This window comes from Molothrus ater, chromosome 4, assembly GCF_012460135.2.
Source record: "Molothrus ater isolate BHLD 08-10-18 breed brown headed cowbird chromosome 4, BPBGC_Mater_1.1, whole genome shotgun sequence".
NCBI classification, from domain to species: domain Eukaryota; kingdom Metazoa; phylum Chordata; class Aves; order Passeriformes; family Icteridae; genus Molothrus; species Molothrus ater.
The window spans coordinates 45,490,523-45,517,163 of record NC_050481.2 but is presented as its reverse complement, the minus strand read 5'-3'; the positions used below and the strand labels follow the sequence as shown (position 1 = coordinate 45,517,163).

Genomic DNA, 26,641 nt, shown 5'->3' with positions numbered 1-26,641 from the left:
GTGCATGTTGTCATAGACTATTGAGTGGGCATTTGCCACAGCCACATCCTAATTGCTATATTAATTTCATCTCCAAAGCCCCAACCCAAATGATCCACTTCTGACAAAGGAACTTGAGCAAAATCTGGGAGGGAATTGCTGCCTGCTCTCTGAGGTGTAGCAAGAAAAGCAAGCTGCTCCTGGGCTGACATCTGTGTTAACAATGGGCCATATGCAGGCTGTACAGGGAGAGCTGGTAACACACCCAGGATCATGCATTTCACAGATTGTACCTATTACTGACATCCTGTATAACATTTAGTGTATGGATAAATAGAGGCAGCAGCCACTCAGACTGGGCACAAAAAATGAGCCAGCCAACCTGAGGCAAGGGAAACAGCACCACGATAACCAAAATAACCATTCCTAGGAGGAGCTGTCTTAGGGGACCATACAGCAGGTATGTATGTATTTAGGCTTTCATTACTATCTGCCTTCACAGTTCTTGGTAACCAAAAGTCTTCAAGAGATTATTTTCCTATCAGTCTTATTCCATTTTCCTACAGCTATCTTGTACTGCCAGAGGCTCTGAGGTATTTTTATTTATTTTTTTTTAATCTCTGTGTATTTGTGAATGCAATATATATTATAAACCCCACACCCACAGTGTTGGTAGACATACACAACACTGGAAGAGGTAAGGGTTGTCAAAAATGCCTCCTCATTAAGAAAGTCATGCCCATCACATTTATCATCCAGTCCTCTCTTTTTTCACCAGAAGAAGGTTTTTCAGTCTTTTTGATAAGAGTTTTCAAAATGGGATGGTGCAATGAGATGGAAATTTCAGTCAACAGTCTGTTATGTAGCCTAAGTGAGCTTTTGCAGACACTTGCTCCACAATGAATGCTTGCTGCCCAACACCTGGAAAGGCCTGCACCCAGGGATTGCACCTTGATAAATTTGCATTTTGATGACTTAGTTTGTCTGGATAACCAAAGGGAAAAAAAGAGCTAGTGAAGATGCTCAGCAGTAAAAATGGTATTTGTCCCTGTGGAGGGACAGGTGGTATTAAAGCCTGCTGATACTAATGAAATTCTCTAGATTTAGAAGGCTTGTGAATTTGGATATTCTGTTAAATAGGATGGCTACTCATAATTTTTTCTCCTCCGCTTCTGAGTTTAAGGGTATTTACTAGGGTCATATCAATTCAGTATGCTCAAATTCAGACAAATGAGTTTCAGGATATGTTTTCTGTGATCCTTTTCCTATTTTATTTCAGTTTTTTTACGGAGTTGACATTAAAATGATGGTTACTTAGGTGTTCAATTTATCTAGATGTTTCTAAACATTTCCCCCCTACAAATCTGTCTGATATGCAATATAAATGCCTGCATAAGTGTACAAAAAATTCTGAAGAATTCTGTTTTTGTCACGGTATGTTAAGTTGGTTCCCTCTTGTGTGCTGTTTCTGCTTTTGAATTTGAGAGCATTGCTGGAAAGCCCCTGATCCCAGCTGTGGACACCATGCCAGGCTACAAATTGTGTATAGGTTCCCACACTCAGCTATTAGGAGGTGACCTCCATCAGCTGTACCAAGCTGTGTTTTCAGAGCTCACCAGCCTTTTGTACCTGCAGTGGAAAAGTTGTGATTTCGCTTTTGCCTGATATAAATCTTACAGACATTTATATCTGAAAGTCAGGGCCCCTAATTAACTGCCTGTACAGCCATCCCCTGCTGAAAGGCAGCTGCCTTTGAGGAGGGAGCTGTTGTCACCTGGCAGCACACAGCACTGATTTAGGACTCAAAACTGCCCAACTAAAATGGAGATTATGGATTCTTTAGGGTTCAGATGGAAATTACAGAGCATCCCTTTGCCATCTGCTCCTTGTTGGAAATAATGCAAATGTAAATGTCAGCTTTGCATCCTATGAGCCCATTACCCCTCCAGGCCTTTCTTGCTGAGGGGAGATGCATCCACTGGGACTGGGTTTTCACAGCTGATGGCATGGTTTCTGTGTTTGTGTCCATCCCAAACTACTCCTGTGTCATTCAGGCCTGTGTTTGTTACATTGGTTTGTGAGACACTGGCCATTAAATAGGCTTAGGAAGTTCCTGACCCTTCTTGCCCTATTTCTGTCCCCTTTTGAGGTACTTTAACTTGCTAGCTCTTTGTTTTGTTTTTGCTGTCTCAGATATTTTGAGGAACCACAGAAAAGGCTATTTTCCACCCTAATCTAGTTTGTGATCTGGTTTACTGTGTGGCTTTGTGAACAAGTCTACTGCCAAACGGAGGGAGGAAAAGCAATGAGAACAAGCAGTGAGAAGGAAATTACACTGGCTTGATGCTAAAGGTTGCATCTCATACAAGCAAACACTTTTTTTCTACTGGAGCCAAAGTACCAAAATAAATGCAATAATTCCTCTATCTGAAGCCATGTGAAGGCACTTGCAGGTGATTTTCCCCATTGTAGGTGCACACCTAAATAGCCAGGGTGGTTGAAACAATGGAAGGCAGCCATTGTGTATGTCTACCAACACTGTGGGCGTGGGGTTTATAATATATACTGCATTCACAAATACACAGAGATTAAAAAAAATAAATAAAAAGACCTCAGAGCCTCTGGCAGTACAAGATAGCTGTAGGAAAATGGAATAAGACTGATAGGAAAATAATCTCTTAGAGACTTTTGGTTACCAAGAACTGTGAAGGCAGATAGTAATGAAAGCCTAAATACATACATACCTGCTGTATGGTCCCCTAAGACACCACAGCACTGCCTCGGTAAGGGTCAGCTACTCCAGAGAGAGAGGCAACAGCATTTACAGCATTTTAATTTAACAGGGATTACTTAGAAAGGTTGCAGGCACAGAAGTGAGAGGCAAAGTTAGCTCTGTGGATACATCTGTAGCAAGCTGCAAGGCCAGCTCTCTCAATGATGGGAGTTACCCTCCCAGAGATGGAGATGCTACCTATTAAGTGTCTTGCTCTGTAATTAGTTCAGCCGCCCACAGTCATCCTGGGAATGGAAGAAAACTGAACAGAAACTGAGACAAGCTTTGTGAAGAGGCAGCCAAGAAGACCAGGCTTCTGGGTCTTTCTATGAAAAACAGTAAATAGGTCACGTGTAGAGTCTGTTTGCTACTCTAAGAACTGTCTTATCTGAAATAAATACCGGCTGTTTCTAAGGCCAAACACTGATATCCTTGTTCCAGACAAGGTGGTAGCATTGTGACAAATCTACCTTGCTTTGTACAAGGAGGCAGAGCAGGCACTGCAGATGGGGTGAGCACAGAGCAGGAGGCTCATATGACGCTCTTCTGACAAAGGCTGAAGGCTCCATAACAGACATGTGAGAGCTGCACTAACAAGGGGAGTCAAAACAGGCTGCTTGCCTATAAAGTGCAACCCAAGTTAGTAACAAATTTTAAAGCTGAATATGGGGGAACTGAGACATTTCTTCAAACTACACAAAGCTATAAACAAAATGGTACCGAAAGAGCTTTGACGATACTTTGCAGACCTAAAAGGAGCCAAGCAATTTATGATACACCTAAAGAATGGTAAATTAAAGTACATTAAAATAAACAAAGATACTTTGAGAGACAAGGTGACAAACAAGACATGATAAAAATCCAAGCTTTTTAGTTCATCTACTCAGGGAACACAGGCAAGAGAAATACCCTCTTCTCCACATCATGCTTTTGACATATATTATCTCAATCGAGGCAGTTCCTTTGCTTTTATTTTAGTGATCTTCTTATTTGACCCCCAGATTTATAAGCAAAATAGTGCAATTTAGCAAATATGTCAAAGCAGTCAACTGGATCTCATGTGGCTTTAATCACCTCAGAGAAAAATGCCTGACAAGCCTCTCTCTAGCCATTTATTTAGACTGCAGATATGGCAAAGCACTGTAAGAAAACACAGAAGGACTCTTTATAAAGTGAAAAGCAAAGTTAGTTCTTGTCACGAGATTCAGAGCCTGGATATGGTTTCAGCAGCCAAGGCATTAATCTCCTGTGGGGAGCAGGCAGAGAGGGCAAGGACATGGCTCTGTGGGTCTGCAGCCCAAAGCTGCTGTATATGAGCAGGCAGGGAGGAATGGGTAGGGCAGCAAGCTGGGAAAGGAGAATGCATTTGAGGAAGCCACATCAGCTGTTTCTCCACAATTATTTTGATATGCTCAACTCATGAAAAAAAAAAAAACAAACAACACAACAACAACAACCCAGCAATAAAATTAAGTAAGAAAAAAGAACACTTGAAAAGACCTAGGTTGCTGCACAGAGTCAATTCTCAACAGTGGCCTGTGCAAATAAAGCTGCAAGTGATAAAGGCAAGAACTACACTTGGCAGTTCATAAAGACAAATCTCTTTTCTTAGTAAGATTGCAGGCTATAAACTAACAAAAAAAATACTATGAAGAAGATTAGAGCCTTTATATTCCACTTAAGCTTAGACTGATAAAACAGTGTTTACAATAGTGTGCTATGCATGTGATAACACAAAATGTCTTCAAAACCAGCATATACTTCAAGCTTCAATGACGACTATATCTGGGCTCTCATTGACATTAAATGCTGGAAAAATCTTTAATTAACTAGGATGACAATGCTAGTTTAAGATCACAGGCACAATGGGATTTAGTGAGTATTCTCCACAATTGGATTAAAAGGGGATAAGATACACCTCTCACTTCAGTAATACTGAATGGATTCAGTTTGAAGATTCATATTCCAGGGGGAATGAGATAAAGGTGTCCACTTTATCTGAATTTATTTTAGTGTCATCCCTCTAAAATATCAGATGTTTCATCAGTTAAACTGCATGAAGACATTATAATCCTGCCATCTTCAGATGAAGTCTTGAGACATATGCCTATCAAATGATACCAGTTTTCTCCACTTACCCACCCTAACATGTCAGCGTGAAGAGCAGAAGACTGGAGATTAATAAAAACAATGCAATGGGATGTCCCAAAATCTCAAGGTTTCTAGAAAACAGGTCCAGCTGGATTATACCTTCCTGTACCAACAGTTTACACCAGCAGACTTAACACACTTTTTTTTTTTTTAATTAATAAAGCAAGAGGCTGAGAAAATTCACAGCTACAGTTTTGCTGATTAGGATCAAGATACAGCAGAGTGCTGAGTATATATTTTTGCACAATGGTCATATGACATTCCTAACAGTAACTCTTCAGAAATTATGTTTTAGATGAATGCACAAGGCAGAAATTTAACCACTTTTTACTTCTTAAAAGCTTAACAAACTTTTATGCCTGTGATTAGATAGGTCTTACAGCAACATTGGTAAATCAATATGCTTTTCAAACTCTTGTAATTTCTCAAAGCCTTCAGGAATCACAGAGGAGTTAATTCTGGAGCTGTCTGGTTTGCTGGGGCTGCCAGTTTATAAGAAAGAGCCATGTTCCAGCCTAAAGTCTGTCAATCTGCAATTTAGAAAAAGGAAACTACAGCCTTATAGAAGAAGTTGTTATCGTGGGCTATCGGGAAGGATTCTAGCCAGCATTGATTGGCTGTATCAGAAGAGTATAGATACATTTTGTCATAGATAAAAAGATTCTAAGATTATTTATGCCGTAAAAAAGGTTTTCATAGCTCTGACAAATAAATTGTTTTAAACCATCAAACTCGCTCATTTCCAAATGCATTTCCATTCAGATACAGAAATAACAAGCCCTTCACTAGAGCAGCAGTTTTTTTGATGGCATTAGCTTAATCTTACCAATATTATTGACCTATTCAATGTTTACTTCAGCAAGCATTCCCATGGATATCTAAAAGCAATATTTTGAATTGACTTTTCAAAGGAGCTCATCCACAAATTTTAAATCACTTTCAGGCTTTCAAGCTGAAGTGAACTTCTCAAATATAATTTCAAATATTTCTCCAAGCTTATCACTCTTATCTCCAAATCTGTATCGTGTCCAAAGGCTGTAGATCTCTCTTGTCTCTCTCTTCATTCTACACTCTCCCAAATGTCAACCTTCAGTTGTCAAACTGAAGAGAGGAACATGTGAGGCTGGCTGCAAAGCCAAAGAAGAACCTTTCTTGTTTATGCTCACATATTTTGGACAAAGGTAGGAAAAAGACGTAACCTCCACTGCTTAAGAAACTTTCTTTTGCTTCTATAATGCAAACAGGTTATAGACAACAGAATTTACAGCATTTAGTGTGATCCACTGAAAAGGGCAACTGCATTCATCATTATAATTATTAAAAATAAATGAAGGGGAAAGGTTAAAAGCAATTCACCTTTGTTTCCCACTTACTGTTGCTATTTATAGTCAGTCAAAGCACGTGGAGAATACTGTTGTCACTCTGATTTTGAGATCCAACATTGAGCTAATGTTTGTGAAATTGAGGCATATGATGCAGAGCCACGCGGAGTTTGGATTCATGTGATCAGGGATGTGCAGGACCTAAAGGCAGGCCACTAACTGAAGGAGCACTAATCAAGGAGAACAGGGAAAAACCTGCCACAATAACAACATCAAATGTTCCTTGATAATGCTTTAGTGAAAACCTCTTACAGTGTACAGTGCCCTGCCTTTGCATCTTTAAGAAATTAAACACTCCAAGTGTTTACATTAAAAAATTCCAGCTCAATTTTTTTCTCCTACAGAAACACCTGGAAAATGAGGGGGACACTAATAAATTAAGTATTTCAGTAAATTTTTCCTCCCTAAGATTAATTTGATGAGGCTAGCACCCAGTAAGAAATATGATTTTAGAACGCTATTTGATTTTGAAATTGTTGGTGTGCTAACAAAAAGTATTCCATTTTGCAGCAGAGGAAGGATTCACCTATCAAAAGAGACTGGCTGTCAGAGATGAAAGAGAGTAAAGAAATGGAGAGAGCCATTTTAAACATGTAAGACAAGACTTTCATCTCATGCTGGACCATGTGGGACAGCGCTATTAACCTTGGGAAAAAATCTGACAGGAGTGAAAAAGAAAGGAAGATGAAGAAAAAAGAAGGAATATTTTACCTTCAATAATTTTTCTGATCTGTGCCGACACATTTCAAGAATTCTAGATTTATGCTTTTCCAGGGGTGAAAGTTTTGCCATATGTCCTCTACATGTTTCTGTACATCCAGAAGTGTTGTTATGGGTTTTCTGATAGTCTGTGTGTCCTCTGCCCACCTGCCTGTTCAGGTGCTGCTACCTTGGGCAGAGCATGGCTGGGGAATGCATGCATGACTCCTTTGCCTGGGTCACTTGTATACCTTTCTTCCACCTCAACAGTGTGACACTAACTGCTAAAGCAGTGTTAAAGCTAGAAATTTGTGTAGTTTGTGTTATTTATGCCTGCAGAGCAGCTCCACTCCAGTTCTGCGGCTACAGAAGTCAGTGCTCCCAGATCCTCGTCAGTGGTCTCATTGGTGCTTAAAAAACTCCCTCTGTGGGATTCCACAACCCCTTCTTGCAATGCATTTGAAGTCTAAATCCTCCTTGCTCTTTGCAATTGCCTTCCTTACATATAAGCGATTTTTTTTCCTGAGAACTAAGAGGATAACTTTTTAACTTGCCCTTGAGGAACATGAAAAACAATCGCTCACAATCCTTTTCTTAAGGACCCTTTCCACGTTTAAGCTCCCTGTCAGTTTTCTCCTTTCCATACCAAACCAGCCACTTCTTTCAAGTCTTTGCTTTGTGCCACAGCACACACTTTTAAGTCTCACTCTAGGTGCTCTGGCCCTTAGTAGGTGGTGGCCCACAGCGGGCTGAGTAGATCCCAGCAGTGCGAGGCAGGGCGGAGGCGATACCTTTGGTGCCTCCAGAGCCTGCTGTTAACACCTCCAGGAGCGATCAGTGAGGATTTCAAAGCTAGGCAAATAGCTTTGTACCTGCCCTTTAAGGGATGCTCTCTCCGTTTCCAGCTCCCGTGCCCAGCCCGGCCGCTCCCCCCCACCTTTCTCCGGTCCACGTTCCACTCGGGCTTACACAGCCCCGATCCCTGGGGTGCTCGGCACGGCAGAATGCTGCCCGTGAGGAGGGCGAGCTCTCCCCCACGACAGCACCGTGCGCACGTTCAGCCACTGGGCTCTGCCTTTTTTTCTTAAACCATTCTGTTGAGGGGCTTCACGGTGAGCCCGCGGGAGGCTCCCGGCGCGCTGCCCTTCTCGGGGGCGGGGGAGCTCCTCGCTCACCTGCGCCCATCCCCGTGGCGGCGGGGCGGGGGCCGGGGCGGGGCGGGGCCGGCTTTACTCCGCTCCTTCCCGCGGGGCTCGGGCATCTCCGCGCCGGGCGCTGCGAGCGGCAGCCGCGCCGGGATGGAGGGCGCGATCCTCGCCCGGGAGCCGGCGCACACCGTGCTGCTGTTGCTGCTGAGCCTCTTCCCCGCAGGTGGGAGCCGCGGGCGCGGGCGGGCGCGGAGCCCCGCGGGGCCGGGATTGGCACGGGCGGTGGCGGCGGGGAAAACTTCGGCGCTGGCGGCCCCTTCCACGGGGCAGCGCCGCGGCGGGGGTCGGGCGGCAGCCCGCGGTGTGCCCGGCATCGCCCCGCGCTGCCCTTGTGGGACGCCCCGCCGGGGAAATAAAGTCCTTTGTTTGCCGTGCGCGGCTATCCGGGGCTGGGAGAGGGGCCGGCAGGGAACCCCTCCACCCCCCTCCACCTTCCCGGCCGGGCTGTTTTGACAATAAACTGTCCGGGGATCAGTACAAAATGTCCCCGCGGTTAAGTGCTCGTTGAACAATGGGCAGGAACGAGCAGCCGGCGTCAGGTGTCCAGCGCTGTGCAGCGGGGTGCAGCCTCCCGGGGGGAGCAGGCGGGCTCGGTGCCCTCTGCGGCCGCCGGTGCAGCCCCGGTGCAGGGCTCGCCGCGGGACAGGGCATCAGGGCTTGTCTCTTGCGGCACTGACGGACCTTCGCGGTGAAAAGGAGGGCGATAGGAGCCTCTCCGGCCTTCCGGGGATCAGCTGGTGCTAAAACTTTGATGTGTTGTACGTTCCTTTCCACTCGTTTCTAAAAAGGGAGTTTATTTGTTGACCTCTCAGCCCTGGAGCGCAGGTCTAACGGTTTAAATACTGTATCTGGCTGCAGAGCTGGGCAACTTCGCACACGGCTTTCAGAGCCGCCGTGCATCTCCTTTCGTGGTTTGTGGGCTTAGGAGGCGTTTGGCTGTGTCCAGCGATGGTGCTGGAAGGAGGTCGCTGCTAGACCTGGGGAGGAATTTGGCCGTGGGCACTAAAGTCTGAAAGGAGATAACATAAAAGGTTCTTTTGCTGCTTATCTAAGAACGAGCTTGGGTTCCAGGGAAGCGATGCACAGCGATAGGTGTTTAACGTCTGCTGCCACCACCAGAGAGGAGCCTCGCAGAGCACCCTGTGTGACACAGACGGGGAGGGTTCCGCCGGCCTCTGCCCAGGGCAGCAAATACCGCTAAAACACCAGAAACCAAGAGAAGTGACAATTTACACTTCTTCGTTGTCAAACACTTTAGGATGCCTTAATGGTTTTGTTTAGGTAACTTTTTCTGTTTGCTGCCTTTTGTTTATTGGTAATCTGAGTAAGTGTGGTATCTGGCAATTTGGGCTTTCCTATTTAGAAGTACTCACATAAGGCTGCAAAATGCTGTGGCCACAGGAATGGAAAAGTCTCCTACCCATGAGTCATTCCTAGAAAGAAATTTTAAAAATGTTGACATGATTAATACCTGCCAGCTTTCTTTACTCCATTAATTTCTTGCCTGCACTTTAAGGCTACCCTTCATCATGTAGTTAGGCTGTCTTTAAGGAAAGCTTGGGAAACGGGTCCCACTGACAGCATGTCCTGGAAGACAGAGGTGCAATTTCCAGAGTACTGCAGAACCAAGGAGAATCAATGAGAACCTTTCTCATGATTGTTCTTCTCGTTCTGGGTTTGTACACTTACTTGTGGGAGACTTCAGGGACGCATCAGACAAAAACTTGTGTGAGCAAAACCACACCATGTTGTAAGAAATAACTTGCTACTGCAAAAGACAGCTGTCCTTGGGTGTGAATGTGCATCATCTGTGTATCACACAGATGTAGGAGTATTCTGGGCTGGTTTTGTGGTGCTGGGCGAGGTATCGGTGTGATGGTCCGAGTCCTGGCAGTAGCATAGGAGCATCAGAAGTGACAGGCAGGACAGAGCTGGTGTGCTGTTCTGGATTGCTCCAGAGCTAGTTTGGCCCTGTGCTACTTTTGGTTTTGTCTCAGTGTAGACACTTGGCTGGGATGATCTCCCTGTTGAGACCTATCCTGTTTATCAGTGTACAGGTTTATAGTAAGTATCTTTTTTTGGCTGTTGGTCAAGAGCGTCTTCCTTTGGTTGCAAGCTGTGAAGGAGGATGTAGAAAACAGCTCAATGTAGCTTCTCAAAGGGTAAACCATTCATCTTTTCTGTCCATAGTCCCTTCCTACTTTTTGTTTTACTTGCAAACTAACATGCTTCCATACTTCCTTCCATTTGGGACTTGCCTTGTCCTTATTTTGATGCAATATTCTGGAATGATCTTTTCTCTTTTCTTCTCCTGTCCTCCCTCAAGGCTTGCTTTGTCCCCCATCATCCAGTACTCTGCCAGAGTCCCTTGTGTTTCTGTCTTGTGGTCATGAAAGACTGGACATGGTTCCCTTCAGCATCCATTCATCAATGCAACCTTTTTCCCCCCCCCCCTAATCAGCTGCAGAGTAATAGGAGACTCTCCCTGTGCCCAGAGGGAAGAATGTCTGTTTTTATGATGCTCCCTGCTACCTATCAGCCATGAGGGAGGAAGCTTGAAGAAGGAAGATTGAATTTGATGAGGATTCTGATTGCTGTCATTCAGTCACTGCCTTGACCCCCCTCAAGCCATCTGAGTATCCTGCCCTCCCTACTCACATTTCCATCTCTGCTCTCTCCTCCTTTTCCTCCCTCCCCTGTGGCAGTGCAAAGTCTTGAGGGCAGAAATGTAGCCTAAGGCCACTGGCAGGAGCAGAATGGAAATGTCAAAGATTGCTCAATATTCAACTCTTTTTCCCTGCACTGCCACTGGGAACCTTTTCCCTGCAAGTGCGTGAGTGATTTTTGGTCGGGCTTTATAATAAAGAATGTGACAAATTTGGCAAGAAGTGAGATTCCCATTTACATCCTGTTTAAATACCATTCATAGAGACTGAAGGCATTTCCATGTGCTTATTTTGCCAGAGAGAGCCTCTTGTCAACAGATGACTGCAGCTGTAGTACCATTGGGTTGTATTGGCTCTCTGTGGGTTTCCCATCTCACTCCAGCTCTCCCAGTGCTTGTCCAAACGATAGCACTTCTTTGCAGGTGCCTGAATTAAGCAAAGGATCCTGAGTCACCTCCAGAAGGGACATGCTGCACCAGGATGCAGGTGGAATTGGAAGGGATATGTCTTTAGCACATGTAAACATGAGCTAGGACAGGTCTTGGGAGAAACATTTGGGTCGTATTCCAGTCAGTAGGAGGTTCTCCTATTGAAGCTTGTCCTTTTTGCTCTCTGGTCTGTTCTGAGAGACTAATGCTATCTCTGTAGTATTTAGATTTCTGTCTGAACTATAATTTATTGTTACTGCAAGCTATTAGAAAGATTTTAAAGGACTATCTGGAGCTGCCAAACTAAATGCCAAATACCAGGCATTTGTAGTTTGAAGGAAAGCTGCTTTCTAGTCCAAACACTAAACAGTCTGATGGAATCTGAAGGTAAGGAATAACAAATTCTGGATAAAACAAGAACCACGCAGCATCCAAGAGTTTCAACAACATATATGTTTATCTACAATACACAATGACTGATACAATCTCATATCAGTCTTGTAGAAGAGAGGCAGTAATTGCTCAAGGTTAAGCCACTTTTCAGCTTTTTTTTTCTCTCTCTCCATGAAGATCAATGCCATTGCAGAGATCGAGTGTTACACATTGTCTTGCTCTATGGATGTGACACATGATTTTACAGATGTTGTTTTCTTTTTCATCTAGTACAAACATCTTCCAGGATTTTGACTCATTTCCTTAAGTCTCTTTCAGCTGTTCAGAGAATGGCTAGAGGAAATGAGGTCTGATAGCCTAATGCATTGCATTTACTGTAAGTACCTTCTCACTGGAAGTACATAACTTTACCTCTCTAAAATTTCTGAATGTCTTTCTGACTGTTCCCATGCACAAGAAGCAAGTTGCAGATGTTTCTGTCCCTTGGAAACTCAGCTTCCCTAGTTGGGGCTTCTCAGCTGTTACAGAGCTTAAGGTGTTCATTGTAACTTTAGGCGGGAGAGAAGAGCTGATGCTGCTGTGCCTAAGGAAAGTGTGTTACATCTTTTGGTCATTTATTTAAAACAATCTGAAGAGAATGCACACAGAAATTATGAGAACTTGGCATAAAAGCAATTTTAAAATTACTAGTATTCTTCTAGATTACTGTATTCTATAGTACTGTGGTTGTCTTTTTCAGTGACTTTTAGGAAACTAGAAGGTTTTTTTTTTTTTTCCAGTAGGACCCTGTTTGACAATGAATCCTGCAAACAGTCATAAACGAACGTAATTTTACGCGTGTGAGCAGTCTCCTTGGCTGGCTGCCAAACCTAATGACAACTGAAGTGTATTGTTTGTCCACTGGCCAAGATTGCTGCCGTTAGTGATAAAAGCATAAGGAGAGTGTAAACATCTGTGTTTGAGGGGAGAACGTGACTCCTATTTTCTAGGGGATACCAATTAGAAAGCTCAGTAAATGTTATTTTCTCAGTGGATTTCCTCTTGGGGATTATATTGATTTATTCTGAAAACACCGGTTTTCAGATTTAATGGATTTTTAATGATATTTTTCACGTTGCAAAAGGGGTTTTTTTACAGCATGTCAGGCTCTTGACTTTACCAGCAAAGAGACATGTAAATAACAGAAAAAATTTCTAATGTTGCTACCATGCTATGCAACTTCTGGGCTGCTCCATAGGGATCATTTCTGGAAATTGAACTAAAATGAAGCATCAATGGGTACCATTAAGAGCTACAGGGTTTTTTGTCACTGGGGGAGCTGACTGCCTTCAGTGTCTATAATTTTAAATGTCATCTTGGCAGTTGAATCTGTAATCACGTAACACAATCGAATATCTGATATGGAGAAGAATTCTCAGGTCAACTAGGCACTGGCAGTTGTAAATCTAAGTGATAAAGAGGATGCATGGGCTGATTTAAGTTAAGAAGAGATGAACACTGTGGCAGGCAAATGTGAAAATCAGAGAGATGCATCTCTTAGAGGTTCTTTGGAAGCATGGCAAATGCCAGGTTAGTCCTACATCTCCTGTCTTTTCCTGTCAGTCCTAAGCAGTTGTCCCCTGCTCTTGCTGGGTGACCGTGCTCCTCATGAGGGACCAGAGGGCTGCAGGCAGTCTCCTGTGAAGACAGGCTGAGAGAGCTGGGGCTGTTCAGTCTGGAGAAGAGAAGGCTGGAGTGGAATTGTTTTACAGAAAGGCACTGTGCAAAAGCCATACAGGAAAAAGAAATCAAGCTTGGTTGATTATAACCTGTCATTGAGAGCCTGCATGCTTTGAAGGGGTGGAAAATCCCCAGTGAGCTGTGTAATAGAAATGTTTTGGGTGTTCACATACCTAGGCCATTCAGAACTAACCAGATTCCTGCTGACAGGTATCATGAGATTTAAAACTTGCTCTTGGCTCTCTTACTTAATCTGTTTTTTGTTCAGGAGTTAATGGCTGCACTGGATGTCACATGTTGAAGGTTTTGTCTGCAGGCCTCAGGACTGGAAATTTCATTCTTTGCTGCGTGAAATCTGACTTTCTCATGCATTCATCTTCTTCCTGCAGCTGGGTTTTTAAGAGACACAGCAAGTCTTTGGAAGCTCCCATAGAACTCTGAGTAAGGCTGGAGGAGACCTGCAGAGATCTGCTCTGTCCCCAGCTCTTCCTTGTAGTCAGATGGAGCAGATCTCCCCACACAGACTTTTGTTCTAACCTGCTCTAAGGCAGATTTGTGCTGCAGACTCTTACCACCTGTTTTTTCTAGTAAATAGGTATTAAAGGTCAAAAGCTTCTGATACCTAATCTCTCTTGCTGGTTGCCTAATTCCATCCTTTTATTCTCGTGGTCTTTTGGATATATGAACTACTCATCACCATCCTTGTTATAATAATATTTTACACATCGATGATATAAACCCTTTGGCTTCTCTTTTCTATGATAAACCTTTTCAGACATTTTCTTTTGGAGTGTCTTTTGTAACTCCTCCTTCTCCTGCTCTTCTCAGCCCTCTCAGACTTGTTTGCATTTCTTCCAGATATGATCTTAAAACTGACATCTGACTGCAGATGAGAAATGCAGTGTTTCCAGGTTCAATAAAATGGTCACCTCCCCCTGTACTATGTGCTTCAATTTGATTCAAAGCATTGTAAATCTGATTTTAATCATGGTTTAAATCAGCCAACAGTAAGCCTCATTTTAACTGTTTTGCATTTGTACTTAATCATTTTGCAAAGAAAGGTTTAACCTCCTTTATTACCATTGAGATAGAGTTTTAATTAAATATAGCCTTTGCAGTTAATGTTATACTTACTTTGATTAATCACTGTGCCTGTATTTAAGCAATTATGTAGCTTGTTAGATATACACTGATCCTGATTCTTCATGTGTATGTTTTAGTATGAAAATAGAAAATGTTGACATTTCTTGTATTAGATAATTGATTTTTGCTGATGATTTGCATCGATTACAATGACGGAAACAAGAATTCTGAAATGTTCTTCCGTTAGATAAAAAATAGCACCACATAGAAGCCAGCCAATTCAGAAGAAAAAACTCATTGAGAAATGTTTTGAAAAAAAGAATTAATGCCTGAAAGGCCTATCTGTAGTCAAAACTGGTGGCTTCTAATCACTATGCTACAAAAATTTTAGAACTAGTCCATGTCATTCTCTCCTTATTCTTAGAATAGCAATGGAAAGAAACATCCATGGTTTTTTTTCAGCTCCAGATCAGTAGCTCTTCTTTGAATGGACTAGTTGCTTAATTGAGTTGTACTGAATGAACTGAAATAAAGAAAATATTTTCTCTGCACCTGCTAGGAAACTCCACACGTCAAAGGCTGGTTTATTGCTGCAGCACAACCTGCCTGAAGGTGCTCAGGGGCTGACTTTGATGAATCCAGTAGTTATATGATCTTTAAAATGTTGACAGCAAATTTACAGCTTGAATAAATTTTTGCTTTTATTTTTTTAATGATTAGAGGAGCTGTAAGTTTAAATTTATGTTGTTATATTTTCAAAATCACTGTTGAGTATTTTTACCTTTATAAGGAAAATGTACATTATAAAAATGTCATGGGTTTACTTTTTCATGTAATATTAAATAATATGCAGCTTAATATGGGATATTTTCACCTGAAATGGTTCTGTTTGTATGCCTTATATACAATTCTGTGCTAGGACCTGATCCAGAAGCATTCATTTTTTGCTGCTCAGTGGCTGGCTGATTCTCTTCTTCACTTTTGATGCTTGTTTGCTATTGTCTATACCATGGAAGTGCTTTCTATGCCTGGGTGAGCATAACTTTTATATTTTGAAAAGAAATTATGTTACCTTCCACAAAATAAAAGCTTCCTACCATTAGTGTTGAATTTTAACACAAGCTGTTGAAGTTTCCTATTCCATAGCATGTCTGACTTCCAGGTATTATACATAAAATTGCTGACTTTGCAGGAGTATTAATGTTATCATACCTAGGATTTGAGGTATGCAGCACAATAAAAGAGGTCAAATGGAAGGAGCAGAAGCAAGACCTGTATTTCTGGTCTCCTCCTATAATCCAGATCTATTCAGAAGAGATGATGGAATAGGATTCCCTGTTTAAGCAGGCACTTGGGCTGCACTCACATTAAGTAGTCCCCTGTGTATCTTTCCTGGAGCAGGAAGAAGGACTGTTTTTCAGTAAGCAGTTACCTGTATATATGTCATGTATGTGCAATTTCTGATAAGGCTTATAAGTAAACTAGAAAATAAAGTGCAATTTAAAAGCAAAAACTACAAGTTGGACTTCTGTGATATTGGAGAGTTATTTATCTCATTGCCAGAGGACTGAGGAAATGAAGCTGAATTGTCAGAAATATATCCAAGTCTCTGTATTCAAAGCACTTCTGTCTAAGACAACATCAGTGACAGATGTTGCTGGGTGTTGGTGTGATTGTCTGAGGTGAAATTTTTCACCTGAGGGTGTTCTGCGAAATGTGCCAATGACTCCTCCTGAAACTGTCCCAGTCATGGTTTAAGAAGGCATAGGCAAAGATGCATATCTAATATACTGGGTACCTCACTAAAAATGACTTATTAGATTTGGTATTTTCTGTAAAACAATGCTTTTACAATCATTTTTTACCAACATCTTAACAGAAAAGTTTAAGTGTTATTTAGACAAGGGAAATCTAAGTTCTTGCAGGCTTATTAAAAATCTCTGAATCAATACACTTAATTTATATGGACAAATGTGGAAACATCCTAAAACCTGCCTCTTAAATCCTGGATCCTGTGCCATGTGCCTGTACGACATGATGCAGTGACTTGTATTTTGGAAACACAACTATATAAATACTCTATCTTATTACTATACCCAGAATTTTTCTCATTAATCTGTCAGTTCTTTCAGTGAAAGAAAAGAGAATACAAAGTATTATGGACATAAAAGATAGCTGTGTCTTTTCTGCAAAATTTGGTGAACATGTTAATCTGAAAGTCTTGTTTATTGCTGTAATCTTCTAGGAAAATGTACTGAACTAAATACCTAGAGAAAGTAAAAAGCAGCGTTCCTCTTTGTGGTATTTAATGTGGTCCATCATAAGAGCAGTGATAACGTAATTATGCAATTATTGGTATATTTTCCCTCTGGAGGCCTTATGTAGATGATTACCAGTGCACCTTTTAATGAAATTGCTACTATTTGATAAAATTACTGCCAAGACTTGAAATAATTAGAATTCGCATTGCCAAAAGTCTTACATCTCCTTCCTCAGTTGAGCCTTTTCCAAATAGGCATTAATTCAGATTGCAAAGCGATTTACTGTTCTGCAGTTTTCTCGTTTCCCTTCATTAAAATTACCTTTTCACTGCATTTCAGAAAACATGCTTTCAAGCCTATGTTGCTCATTACAAGGAACATTCATTCAAAATGGAAGTTGAAAGAAACTGCACCTTTTAATGTAAATGTCAGCAAAGAGAAGTGAGAAGAAAGAGCCATTAAAGGAATAGATGGGGCACATGACAGCTGAATATGAATACACTATGCATTAGTGTGCTTTTTCATTCCTTCTAATCATTCTCCATACTTACTTCATAATTTGTTTATTTATGTGTCTAACAGCTGACAAAACTAACCATGGGGACAGCTGGTAATAAGTAATTTTGGAAATTAGAGGAAAGAAGGCAGTAATTCAGTAGGAGTAAGACTCAGTCTAAATGTATAAATCTCAATGCTGACAATCACTGTGGCATACAGTTGCTCTTTTTTTTTTTGCAAGTCTACTTGTGTGTGTACCTACATATTTAGCTGTACTGTGTTTCTCTCTGAATAAGAATTATCAGGTAGTTGTTGTAAGCATAGACTATTCTATGTTTAAAAAAACCCCAAAACTGGCAGGTCAGTCATGCATTGGGTTTGGTTTTATTCATTAATACATTGCCTGTAGATTCCTTCCATGGTGGGAAGTTCAGGTATAAGAGACCACAGTGTGTCAATGTAATATAATGAAATGAATTAATCACCTAGGGTAGGTTGTCACACACAGTGCTTCAAGATAAGTGCCTGGGCTAATGTAGTGCACGTGGTACTCCTTCAAAAAACAAATCCCAAAACAACAGAAAAAGCCCCAAAGCCATGTCTTCTCAAATAAGGAGGATTCAGGGAGGTACTGTACTCAGCCTTAGAAGGAAACATGGTGTTTGATCCTGCTGTAGTCATTTAGTATGTGTACTAAACTAGAAATATATTCAGCTACATGTCTGCCTTTGACAAATGGCTCTATTTGCAGAGTGAGGGATGCCTGTCAGAAAGGGCAAGCTGCTCAGCAGGCAGGAACAATAGCCTGTTTGCATGGCTGCATTTTCCTTACCCCAGCAAGGGAAGTAAAGCCAGCAGGGAAGAGGAAGGTGTGTCTCTGTCTCTGGAAGGTCCAGTTGCTTCCCCCAGCCCCTGGCCTTGAGTGAGTGTTGTGCTTGCATGCATAGGGCAGCTCTCACATGGTTGTGGAGGTCATGTGAGGGATCTGCTCTGCTAAGCCTGCTTCTGAAGTACTGAAGCAAAGTGCTGTTGGCTGCATGGCTAATTGATGTGACAAGACCCCCTGCAGGAGGACCTGCTGGCTTCCACCCACAAGCCAGGCATTGTCCCAGGTGCTCATGTTTAGCCTGCCTGAAGATTCTGTGAATGTTTCTCCCAGAGGCTGTGGTGTACAGGGTCTGTAGAGCTGGCTGGGTTTGGCTTCTTGCTACCTGTCTCTGATACTGGCTCTTCCCGATTCACCACATCTTGTTCTAGGGGGTGCATAACCTCTCTCCAGGTGTAGCTGGGTGTCCCCTCAGTCTCCTGAGCCCTTTTCTCTGCAAGTGCTAAGCACCAAGTGCCTTTTACTTGTTCTGTTCTCGTGCCAGGGCATGAGGTGTGTGGTGGGGCAGGTCCATGTAGGTGCAAGCCCAGACTGTGGAGCTGAAAGGTTACCATGGGGCCTCACTGCAAAGGGGGGTGCCTCACAGCCTCTGTAGTTCCTCGTGCTCATGCCTCCACAGATGATAAAGACAACCTTTGTGCTAACCTCCTGCCACTTCCTCTCTTGGGTTTGCCATGGGTGGGAATCAGCTGGCTGGTTCCACACTTGCTCTTTGTGTGGGAGATGTTCATTTCTCCTTGATGCTGTTTGCAGATGGAGTCAGCTTGGCTGTGCCTTTGAGTGCTGTGCTGGTGAGCTCCCGCCTCCCGCTCTCCACAGTGCCCTTCCTCTGCCCCCTTCCCTTTGGGGGTGAGGGGGCAAGCAGGGCTGGCTGGGAAGACAGGGGTTGCCCTCATGCAGCTGGGTAAAAGTCAAAGCCCTCATTAATCCTCTGCACTGGTCTACTGCTCAGTAATATATAGCTTCCAAGAATCCCAAACATCAGAGTGGGCACAAGCTTGTGAGCTCTTTGTTTCTGCTTGGGAAACACAGCATTGAAGAGTCTGTTGGTCAGCAGATAGCACCGACCCTGGAGATGGGTTAGAAACAAACTGCTTAGTTCTGCAGGGAAGCCTAATCAGCCTAGACTTAAGTATGTGTCCAGTGACAGATAATTTTTCAGTCTCTGAAAAGCAGTTGGGGCAGAGGAGCAGTCAGCAAGGATTTGTGTTGTTCAGATATGCTGAGAGTCCGTAACACTTGCAGGGACAATCAATCATGTGTTGGGTATTTTTTGGTTTATGTCTCTGAGGAAGATGATTGGTATGGATGGTTTCTTTTGCTAGCCACCTTTATCCCCAGAGCCTGGCTGGAACAGGATCTGATGTAGCTTTCAGATCAAATAATTTAAAACTGACATTTGCCATTGCTAAACTTTTCATATAGCATAAGGGAGAGTGTCTGTTTAGTGAAATGGAACAAAACAAGTAAGCATATGATACCATCTCTCCTTTGAAAAATCTGGGAGATTTTATACATCAGAGTAAATTCAAGTTGTTTCAGTGCAATTAACATGAAAGTTTGACACTTTATATTTTTCCTTGGGGCATGAAATGGCAAGACAAAGAAAATGTAATTGAAAGGATCTTACATTCATGTCCATCATAGCTTATGTCAACTGTCATAGTGGCTTCAACAAATACGAAACAGTTGGAAAGGTGATATTCCTCAATTAGACCTGTGTGTAAATACTCTAGAGAGGATTGAGCAGGCTTCTGGCTACGACCTCTGCACTTGTGTAAAATGGTTGGTTTTGCTTCTGCTCTTCTTCCAGACCTACAGGGGACTTGTATGTCTGAAAACACGTTCATTTTTTCCAGCAGTGCTGGGTATGCTGAAAGAGGATATTACTTCCCTGCAAGCTATGTGTTGCTGATATCCCTGGACCATTGCATCTACAGCAGTGCCACTACTTTAACTGATAAAGCATATCTCTTGTTTCTGCTCTCTTATGTTGTTGTAGATGAAAAACCACAGTGAGTGAGGTCTGTGTGATAGCCCTTGAAATGAAGCCAGTGCTCAGAATGTAGAGGCACTGAAAAAAAATAGCCTCTCTAATTGTATCCAATCCTCACAATCTTACACAAAAGTTGTGGACATTTTGTCTCTTGAAGTTTAGCTCCTCTGTGCATTTGTGATAGAAAAACGTTAGCTACTTTAGAAATCATGGTCAGGATCAGGTCACGGTCAGGTCACTGTTTTCGTTGTGCAGTGTTTGTACAGCTCAAATGATGATGACTATGAAGGTTATGGACAACTGCAGGGGGAAAAGGCAGAAGCTCAGAAGAGCCTGCCATGCCCTTTCAGTGTGTCCCAGCCCTTGGGGAGGCAGGGTGAGGGATTTGCCCTTGCTGAGCAGCAATGAATCTGTTGGCAGGGCACTGCCAGTGCCATGGGCTGCGCAGAGAGGCTGGTACTGGGTGTGAGCAGGTTGTGACTGCAGTGGGAAGCTGCACTGTGCCTCTGCCCAGGGAGATGTTCCACACAACTTGAAAATGGAAGGACGTGGGATAAGGCACAGGGTTTTTTGTTTTATTTTTCTTTGGAAGCAATCTGTTGTGCTATAGAGCTGCCACAAACTTCTTGTTCCTTTTAATGTTTAGATAAGAGTTGAAAGAGGAAGTGGCCACAGAGAGAGACTAACCTGTTGGCCTAAGGTTGTGCAGGAAATGTGTGGCAGAGCTGGGAATAAAATCCACAGTATTTGACTCTTTGTCTTAGTCCATGGCAGTCCCACATCCTTTGTTTGCTTGGCAGCTGGAAATGGTTTCCAGTTGCTTGTGAGCTTGATGTGGACTTGCACCTGATGTGCTCTTCCATGCTACACCAGTGTTGTGCTGAGGCTGAAAAGCTCCAACATAAACTGTATTTTTTTCACAGGATGGTTCACTCCTTAGCCAGAGCTTTTGTTGTTTGCACATCCCTTAATTGTTACAGGAACATTCTGCTGTCCTTAATCATATCCCTGCAATTTGACCTGCATTTCCTATCAGTATTATCTAGAGCTGTTTGATTTTCTAATTCCTCCAGCTTGGTTTTCCAGATGTTCCTTCTGCATGCAGAATTCACAACTGCTGTACTCCTCCTCTTTCCTCCCTCTCCCTTCATTTTAATATATTTATATCTCCTTTTTTTTTTTTTCAGTTACACAGCCTTGTTCTCAAGTGATTGTTCCCAGCACTGTAGTTTTTAACCCAAGTTTTTTATATTACAAAGAAAAGTTAGGGTTGTGGAAGTGAAGCTCTTCAGCTGTAGGACTCAAATTTAGTACATCCAAAATGGAACTTGGATTGTCCAACTCTGAGCTTATTAGTTTATTTTAGTTTTTTTTTAAACTGTGACTTATTTGCCATTATTAGTGTATTTTTGTTAGCATATAGTAACTACATCCTCTGGTTGCCCTTGAGGACAGCTCTAGAGGGTCATGCAGAATGCCAGTGTGGTACTCTGGCTATGCAGTATGTGGGGAGTGTTGAATGTGTCACAGTGGGATCATCTGCACCACTTGAGACCAAAGGACCCATGTGGGCAGAAGACAGGTTTCCTCCCTTCTTGTCCTGAGTTGTTCCTGTGGTCAGGTGAGCCTCACTGGGATGGGAACACTCAGCTGAATATTGACATAGTGCTCCACCTCCTTTTCAAAGGTGTGAAGAGGTGGAGAGAGGGTGGGGGCATGCCTAGGTGTGGGGTAGGTAACAAAGTAAGGATGCATACCCACACCTGGAAGACTTCCTGCATCCCATTGCTCAGAAAGTTTGCAGTCCTACTAGTGACTGGTAAAGCCAGGATCCCACGTGGGATCATGCACACAGAGCTCTGTGAGGAGACAGCAGACACTGTATCCTGTGGGGTTTGGCACTTGGAGATCCCTTACTACCTCTAGCATGTGTACTGCCAACAGGACTGATTCCTGAATTATGGGTCTTGGTGTCATGGCTGTGATTACATGGTTAATGTTGCTGGAGTCCCCAAGAGCGACAGGGGGCCTGGAAAGAGCCCCATCACTCAGGTGCCATACAAATGGAGCAGTTGCAGACACGAGTCTGAGAAAAGATGAGCAGAGAGCAGATGGACACATGCTGTGGGGATTAGTGCACCGGATTACAAGTTGTTAGTTAAACTCTCAGATTTCTGTCACTTAATTATTCCTCCAAAAAGAAGACACAAAGTCATTCTCATCTTTCTAAACACCATTTTAATTCTCTTTTTAAAGACAGATGATATTTTGGTGCATAATACGAAGCAAATCTAATAGTCATTCTGTTTACAACTGGCTGTCCCTACACTGTCATAGTTTTTTTTAAGAGACATTATTTTCAGAAGTCAAGAGAAAAAAACCCTTTACACTCTGGGAATCCTTTGCACAAGGTATCATTGAATTTGTAAGTTTTGCTGAGAATTCACAGACTGCACAAAAAGAACCATAGCAAAATAATCTTGAAATATGAGTGATACTTCACCATATTGTGCTAGTTCCCTCATTTTTTTTCTCCAGCTCTGCTACATAATGTATTTCTTGTGCCTCTGGACAGGTCAGTCTCTGCTGTGTTGTTTACTACCTTAAAAAACTTACCAGTAAGCTGCTAGATAGTCCTGCTAGTAAGTGTTGGAAAGACTTGAACTCCTAACAGGAATGGATAGGATGCGGGCTAGGGGAAAGAGTAGATAAGAGTCATAAATGTTCCATAAGAATATGGAATGATGCTTTTCTAATCTTTCTGGCAATTATTTTTTGTGGGATACTTTTTTATCTGTTCAGTCATGTGAGTTTATATAGGGGATTAGAATTCATGGAAAATTTCTGGTGGTGCTGGAAAAACAGGCACTGGTGGACTTGTCTATTGGGTTTAGCATTCATAAATCTTCATTGGAGGGAGATGGGGAGAGAAGAAGGGCTTCCTCCAAATCCCAGGCCAAACAGTAATTAGTCTCTGCAGGTGGTCTCGCCATCCTTTGCTTCCTACTCTGTGGTGGATTTGTCAGGAAGAGGAGCAGTTACCTGACCTGGTCTTAATCCAGCATATACCTTAAGAGCGACTAAAGCTGTGAGATGAGTGAATTAAGTCTGGAGTGTATAACCTCATCCCAAGTAATTATCCGATTGTTTTTCCTGAACGTCTGTTGTTATCTGTGTGGGTAGGGAAATTCAGCCTCTGAATGGAGCTGCAGAGTGTGTTTTTGCATGCAAGTGGAGTTGGGTTTTTAGAAATGTCCCCCTGGCTCGGACATGGCTGTTACATGTCTAGTCCAGCTGCGCAAAGCTGTGCTGTGCATGAGAGGGACATGGCTGTATTTGTAGGACTATTGAGCCTGCCTTCATGAGAGGAAGGGTTTGTTAGTGCAGAACCTGTCAGCATTTACACACAACACAGTGATGTGCATGGTTTGACAAATCCATCCTCAGGTCGCAAATCAATTATGACATTAATATTTACACTGCTACCTCTACTGGGTCCTTTTTTCCTCTACAAACCTGTTGGTGATACCCTACACTTGACCTTGCCACAGCCTAGAGTGCCCTAGGGTTGGGTGTGTAGGTGGATTTGGGAAGCAGGAGAAGCCTGATGTCTGTCCACCAGACTTCACAGGCCGGTTTTGTCTGGGCAGTTTGGAGCCCACACTTATCCCGTGTGTCATTGCTGGGCTGGGGAGATACCCAGGAGGGAAGGAGAGGGAGCAGTTCAGCCAGCCAGTTCAGCCAGGCTGGCTTGGCATTTCCTCAGGGGCCAGTAAATGAGTTTGTTCTCCGTGTAGCTGTGGACGCTTGGAATGAAGCCACTCCTGCTGCAGCTGAGGCTGCTGCCGAAAGAGGGGGAGCACGGCTCGGGCCAGCAGGCTGCTGTGCTCATCCCGCTGCCTGTGCCTGCCAGGGCTGGGAGCTGAGGCCAGGCCACAGCAGCACATGCCTTGGGCTGGTGAGAGAGGCTGCCCTGTGCTGGCATGAGGGCACACACACGCTGGTGTTTGCTCCATGGCAGGGCCTGTGTGACCTGCCCAGGATTGTGCTCCTCGAGACACTGGGCACTGGGGCCCATCCCAGGCCAGCACCTCCCTGGCAGGGCCCAAGCTGAGAGCTTGCTGGCTGCAGGATGGAGTGATGACAGTCAAGGTCGTCCATATCTTCTGCTTTCTCAGTGCTCCCTGACTGGTCTGTTAAGCTAGTGCTGGGATAGCTACACCATGCTGCATTCTGCTGTTTTATGCAGCTCATGTGTTTTGTCACTTGAACTGCCCTGTAGTCTGTGGGGACCGAACAGAGTAGTCTTCAAAGAGGTGCCCATGAAGGACCTGTATGGTTGTTCAGGAGCCCTTCTCAGAGGTCTTTGCCCTCTGTCTTCTCACATGCCAGAAGTTCCTGGCTCTGAACTGAGGGGTTTGAAAATCAGAGGTCTTCTTGCCTCAACCCTGATGTTAGGCATCTCTTGCCCAGAGTAAAGGATTTTAAACAGCTTTCCTGTTTACCATTCCACTGCTGGCTGGGACTTATTCTTTTGAGATCTTGGACTTTCACTCTTCTTGTTTGAGCTACTGTACACAGCTCAGACACACACCTGCACTTTGAGGTAGCAGATCTGAAATTAAAAGTTGATTTTTCTGCCTTTTTCTGGCAAATTTTATTTCTAGGATGGTTGCTTATGCATTCAGTCATGGAAGCATATATATGCAGGATTAGTAGACCTCATGTGGAAAATTGCTTGGTGACACTGGAAGAATGAGTGCTAGTTGAGTTTAACACTGATAAATTCTAATTCCAAGGAGGGCTCCTTTCAGACTGGAAACAAACAAAGTAATTAGTCTCTGCAGGTGGTCTGGCCAGCCTTTGCTTCCTACTCTGTGGTGGATTTGTCAGGAAGAGGAGCAGTTACCTGACCTGGTCTTAATCCAGCATATACCTTAAGAGCGACTAAAGCTGTGAGATGAGTGAATTAAGTCTGGAGTGTATAACCTCATCCCAAGTAATTATCCGATTGTTTTTCCTGAACGTCTGTTGTTATCTGTGTGGGTAGGGAAATTCAGCCTCTGAATGGAGCTGCAGAGTGTGTTTTTGCATGCAAGTAGCATTTTCACTGGTATGACTCTGCTACTACACACGGATGTTGTGCAGTCTTGTACAACTGTGTGGCATGAGCTAACAGCACAGTTATTGTAAGCTAAGGATTACTCATAGGAATGAAGAGCTACTCCGAAAGGGGAAGGGTTTTTTACTGCAAGATCACCTCAATACTTGCCTATGTTCTTCTGATACTCAAATAGGTCCAAAACAGTGAGAATTTCTCTGGATTTTTGACTATGAACTCCATTTTTGTAGGCTCACGAAGACTTTCAAATCATGGGTATGCTAAGTCAGCAACCCCCTGATTGGCTTGCCCCAACAGTAGAGCCAAGGAGGCCTAGATGTGCTTCTTTCTCTGTGTAGACAGTTGGGAGTGGTTGGGAACTGTGAACTGGGGCTGCTAATTTTACAGAGGTTTATTTTGTGAAAACATTTAAAACCTTGTGTTAGGGCGTGTTCAGTGACAAAGAAGCTAAATAGTCAATTAGAGCAGCTTTGATGACTGGGAGATTGGAGCCTCAGTGAAACTAATTTGGTAGCATTGGGATGGAAACTTGAAGAATAATTTGCATGGGGTTTTTTTTATGTAAGAAATGTTGAATTGGCACGTCAGGTAAAGAAACAAGCAAGTATGGAAAACATGTTCTGATGCCTTCATTAAACTGGACACTTCTAATTCAAGAGTATGAGTGGAGCATCTGAATATATGAGAGAGCAGTTATAAAAAGATAACTATTGAGCAAAGGAAACTTTAGTTCTTGGCAACATACTGAGTAAATGACAAAGAATGATTAAAAGTGCTGCCATGTAGGATCAGACTCATATGTTCTTGAATTTAATTTTTAAATAGCTTGGGTCTGTTCCCATTCAAAAGCCAAAACATTGCAGAAAGTGGTGCATCTGAAACTTTAGTTTCCAAAGGCTTTTTAGAGGCCAGTTTCCACCTGCACTGGTTATTTTCTCTGTATGCCAAAGGCCTTACTAGCCAAAAGCTGTCTGTAAAATTGCACAGTTCAGCTTAGTATTTTTAAGAAATAAATCCCAAAAATATTAGTTGTACATATACAGCTATAAATAATAATTTTGCTGCAGAAAAAAAAGAGAGTGTTGTATTGACAGACATTCTATTTTGCACTTTTTTTTTCCCAGGTGGTACACTGTCCCATGTGGAGTCTTTACGGGTTGTGAATAAAGGGGAGGAATTAAGGCTGACGTGCAACGAGGAGGGACCTGTGACATGGAATTTCCAGAACTCGGACCCATCGGCAAAAGCAAAGAGTTCCAACGAGAAGGAGTGGTACACCAAAAATGCAACAGTCAGAGACATAGGCAGATACACATGTAGAAGCAAAGGGAGTATTGTCTCCTCTTACTATGTTTTTGTTAAAGGTAAATATCAATGAAGGCATTATTTTTGCTTCC

The 26,641-nt window shown here is 43.0% G+C and overlaps 1 protein-coding gene across 1 annotated transcript in view; it reads left to right on the top strand.

Annotated features, from left to right (window-relative positions):
* The first annotated feature begins 8,258 nt into the window (after positions 1 to 8,258).
* KIT (KIT proto-oncogene, receptor tyrosine kinase) overlaps positions 8,259 to 26,641 on the top strand; it is a 56,475-nt gene continuing 38,092 nt past the window's right edge. The window contains exons 1-2 of the mRNA XM_036382771.2: positions 8,259 to 8,355; positions 26,369 to 26,608. Of these exons, the coding sequence (XP_036238664.1) occupies positions 8,283 to 8,355; positions 26,369 to 26,608 (313 nt within the window). The 5' untranslated portion in view covers positions 8,259 to 8,282. The remainder of the gene's footprint in view (positions 8,356 to 26,368; positions 26,609 to 26,641) is intronic.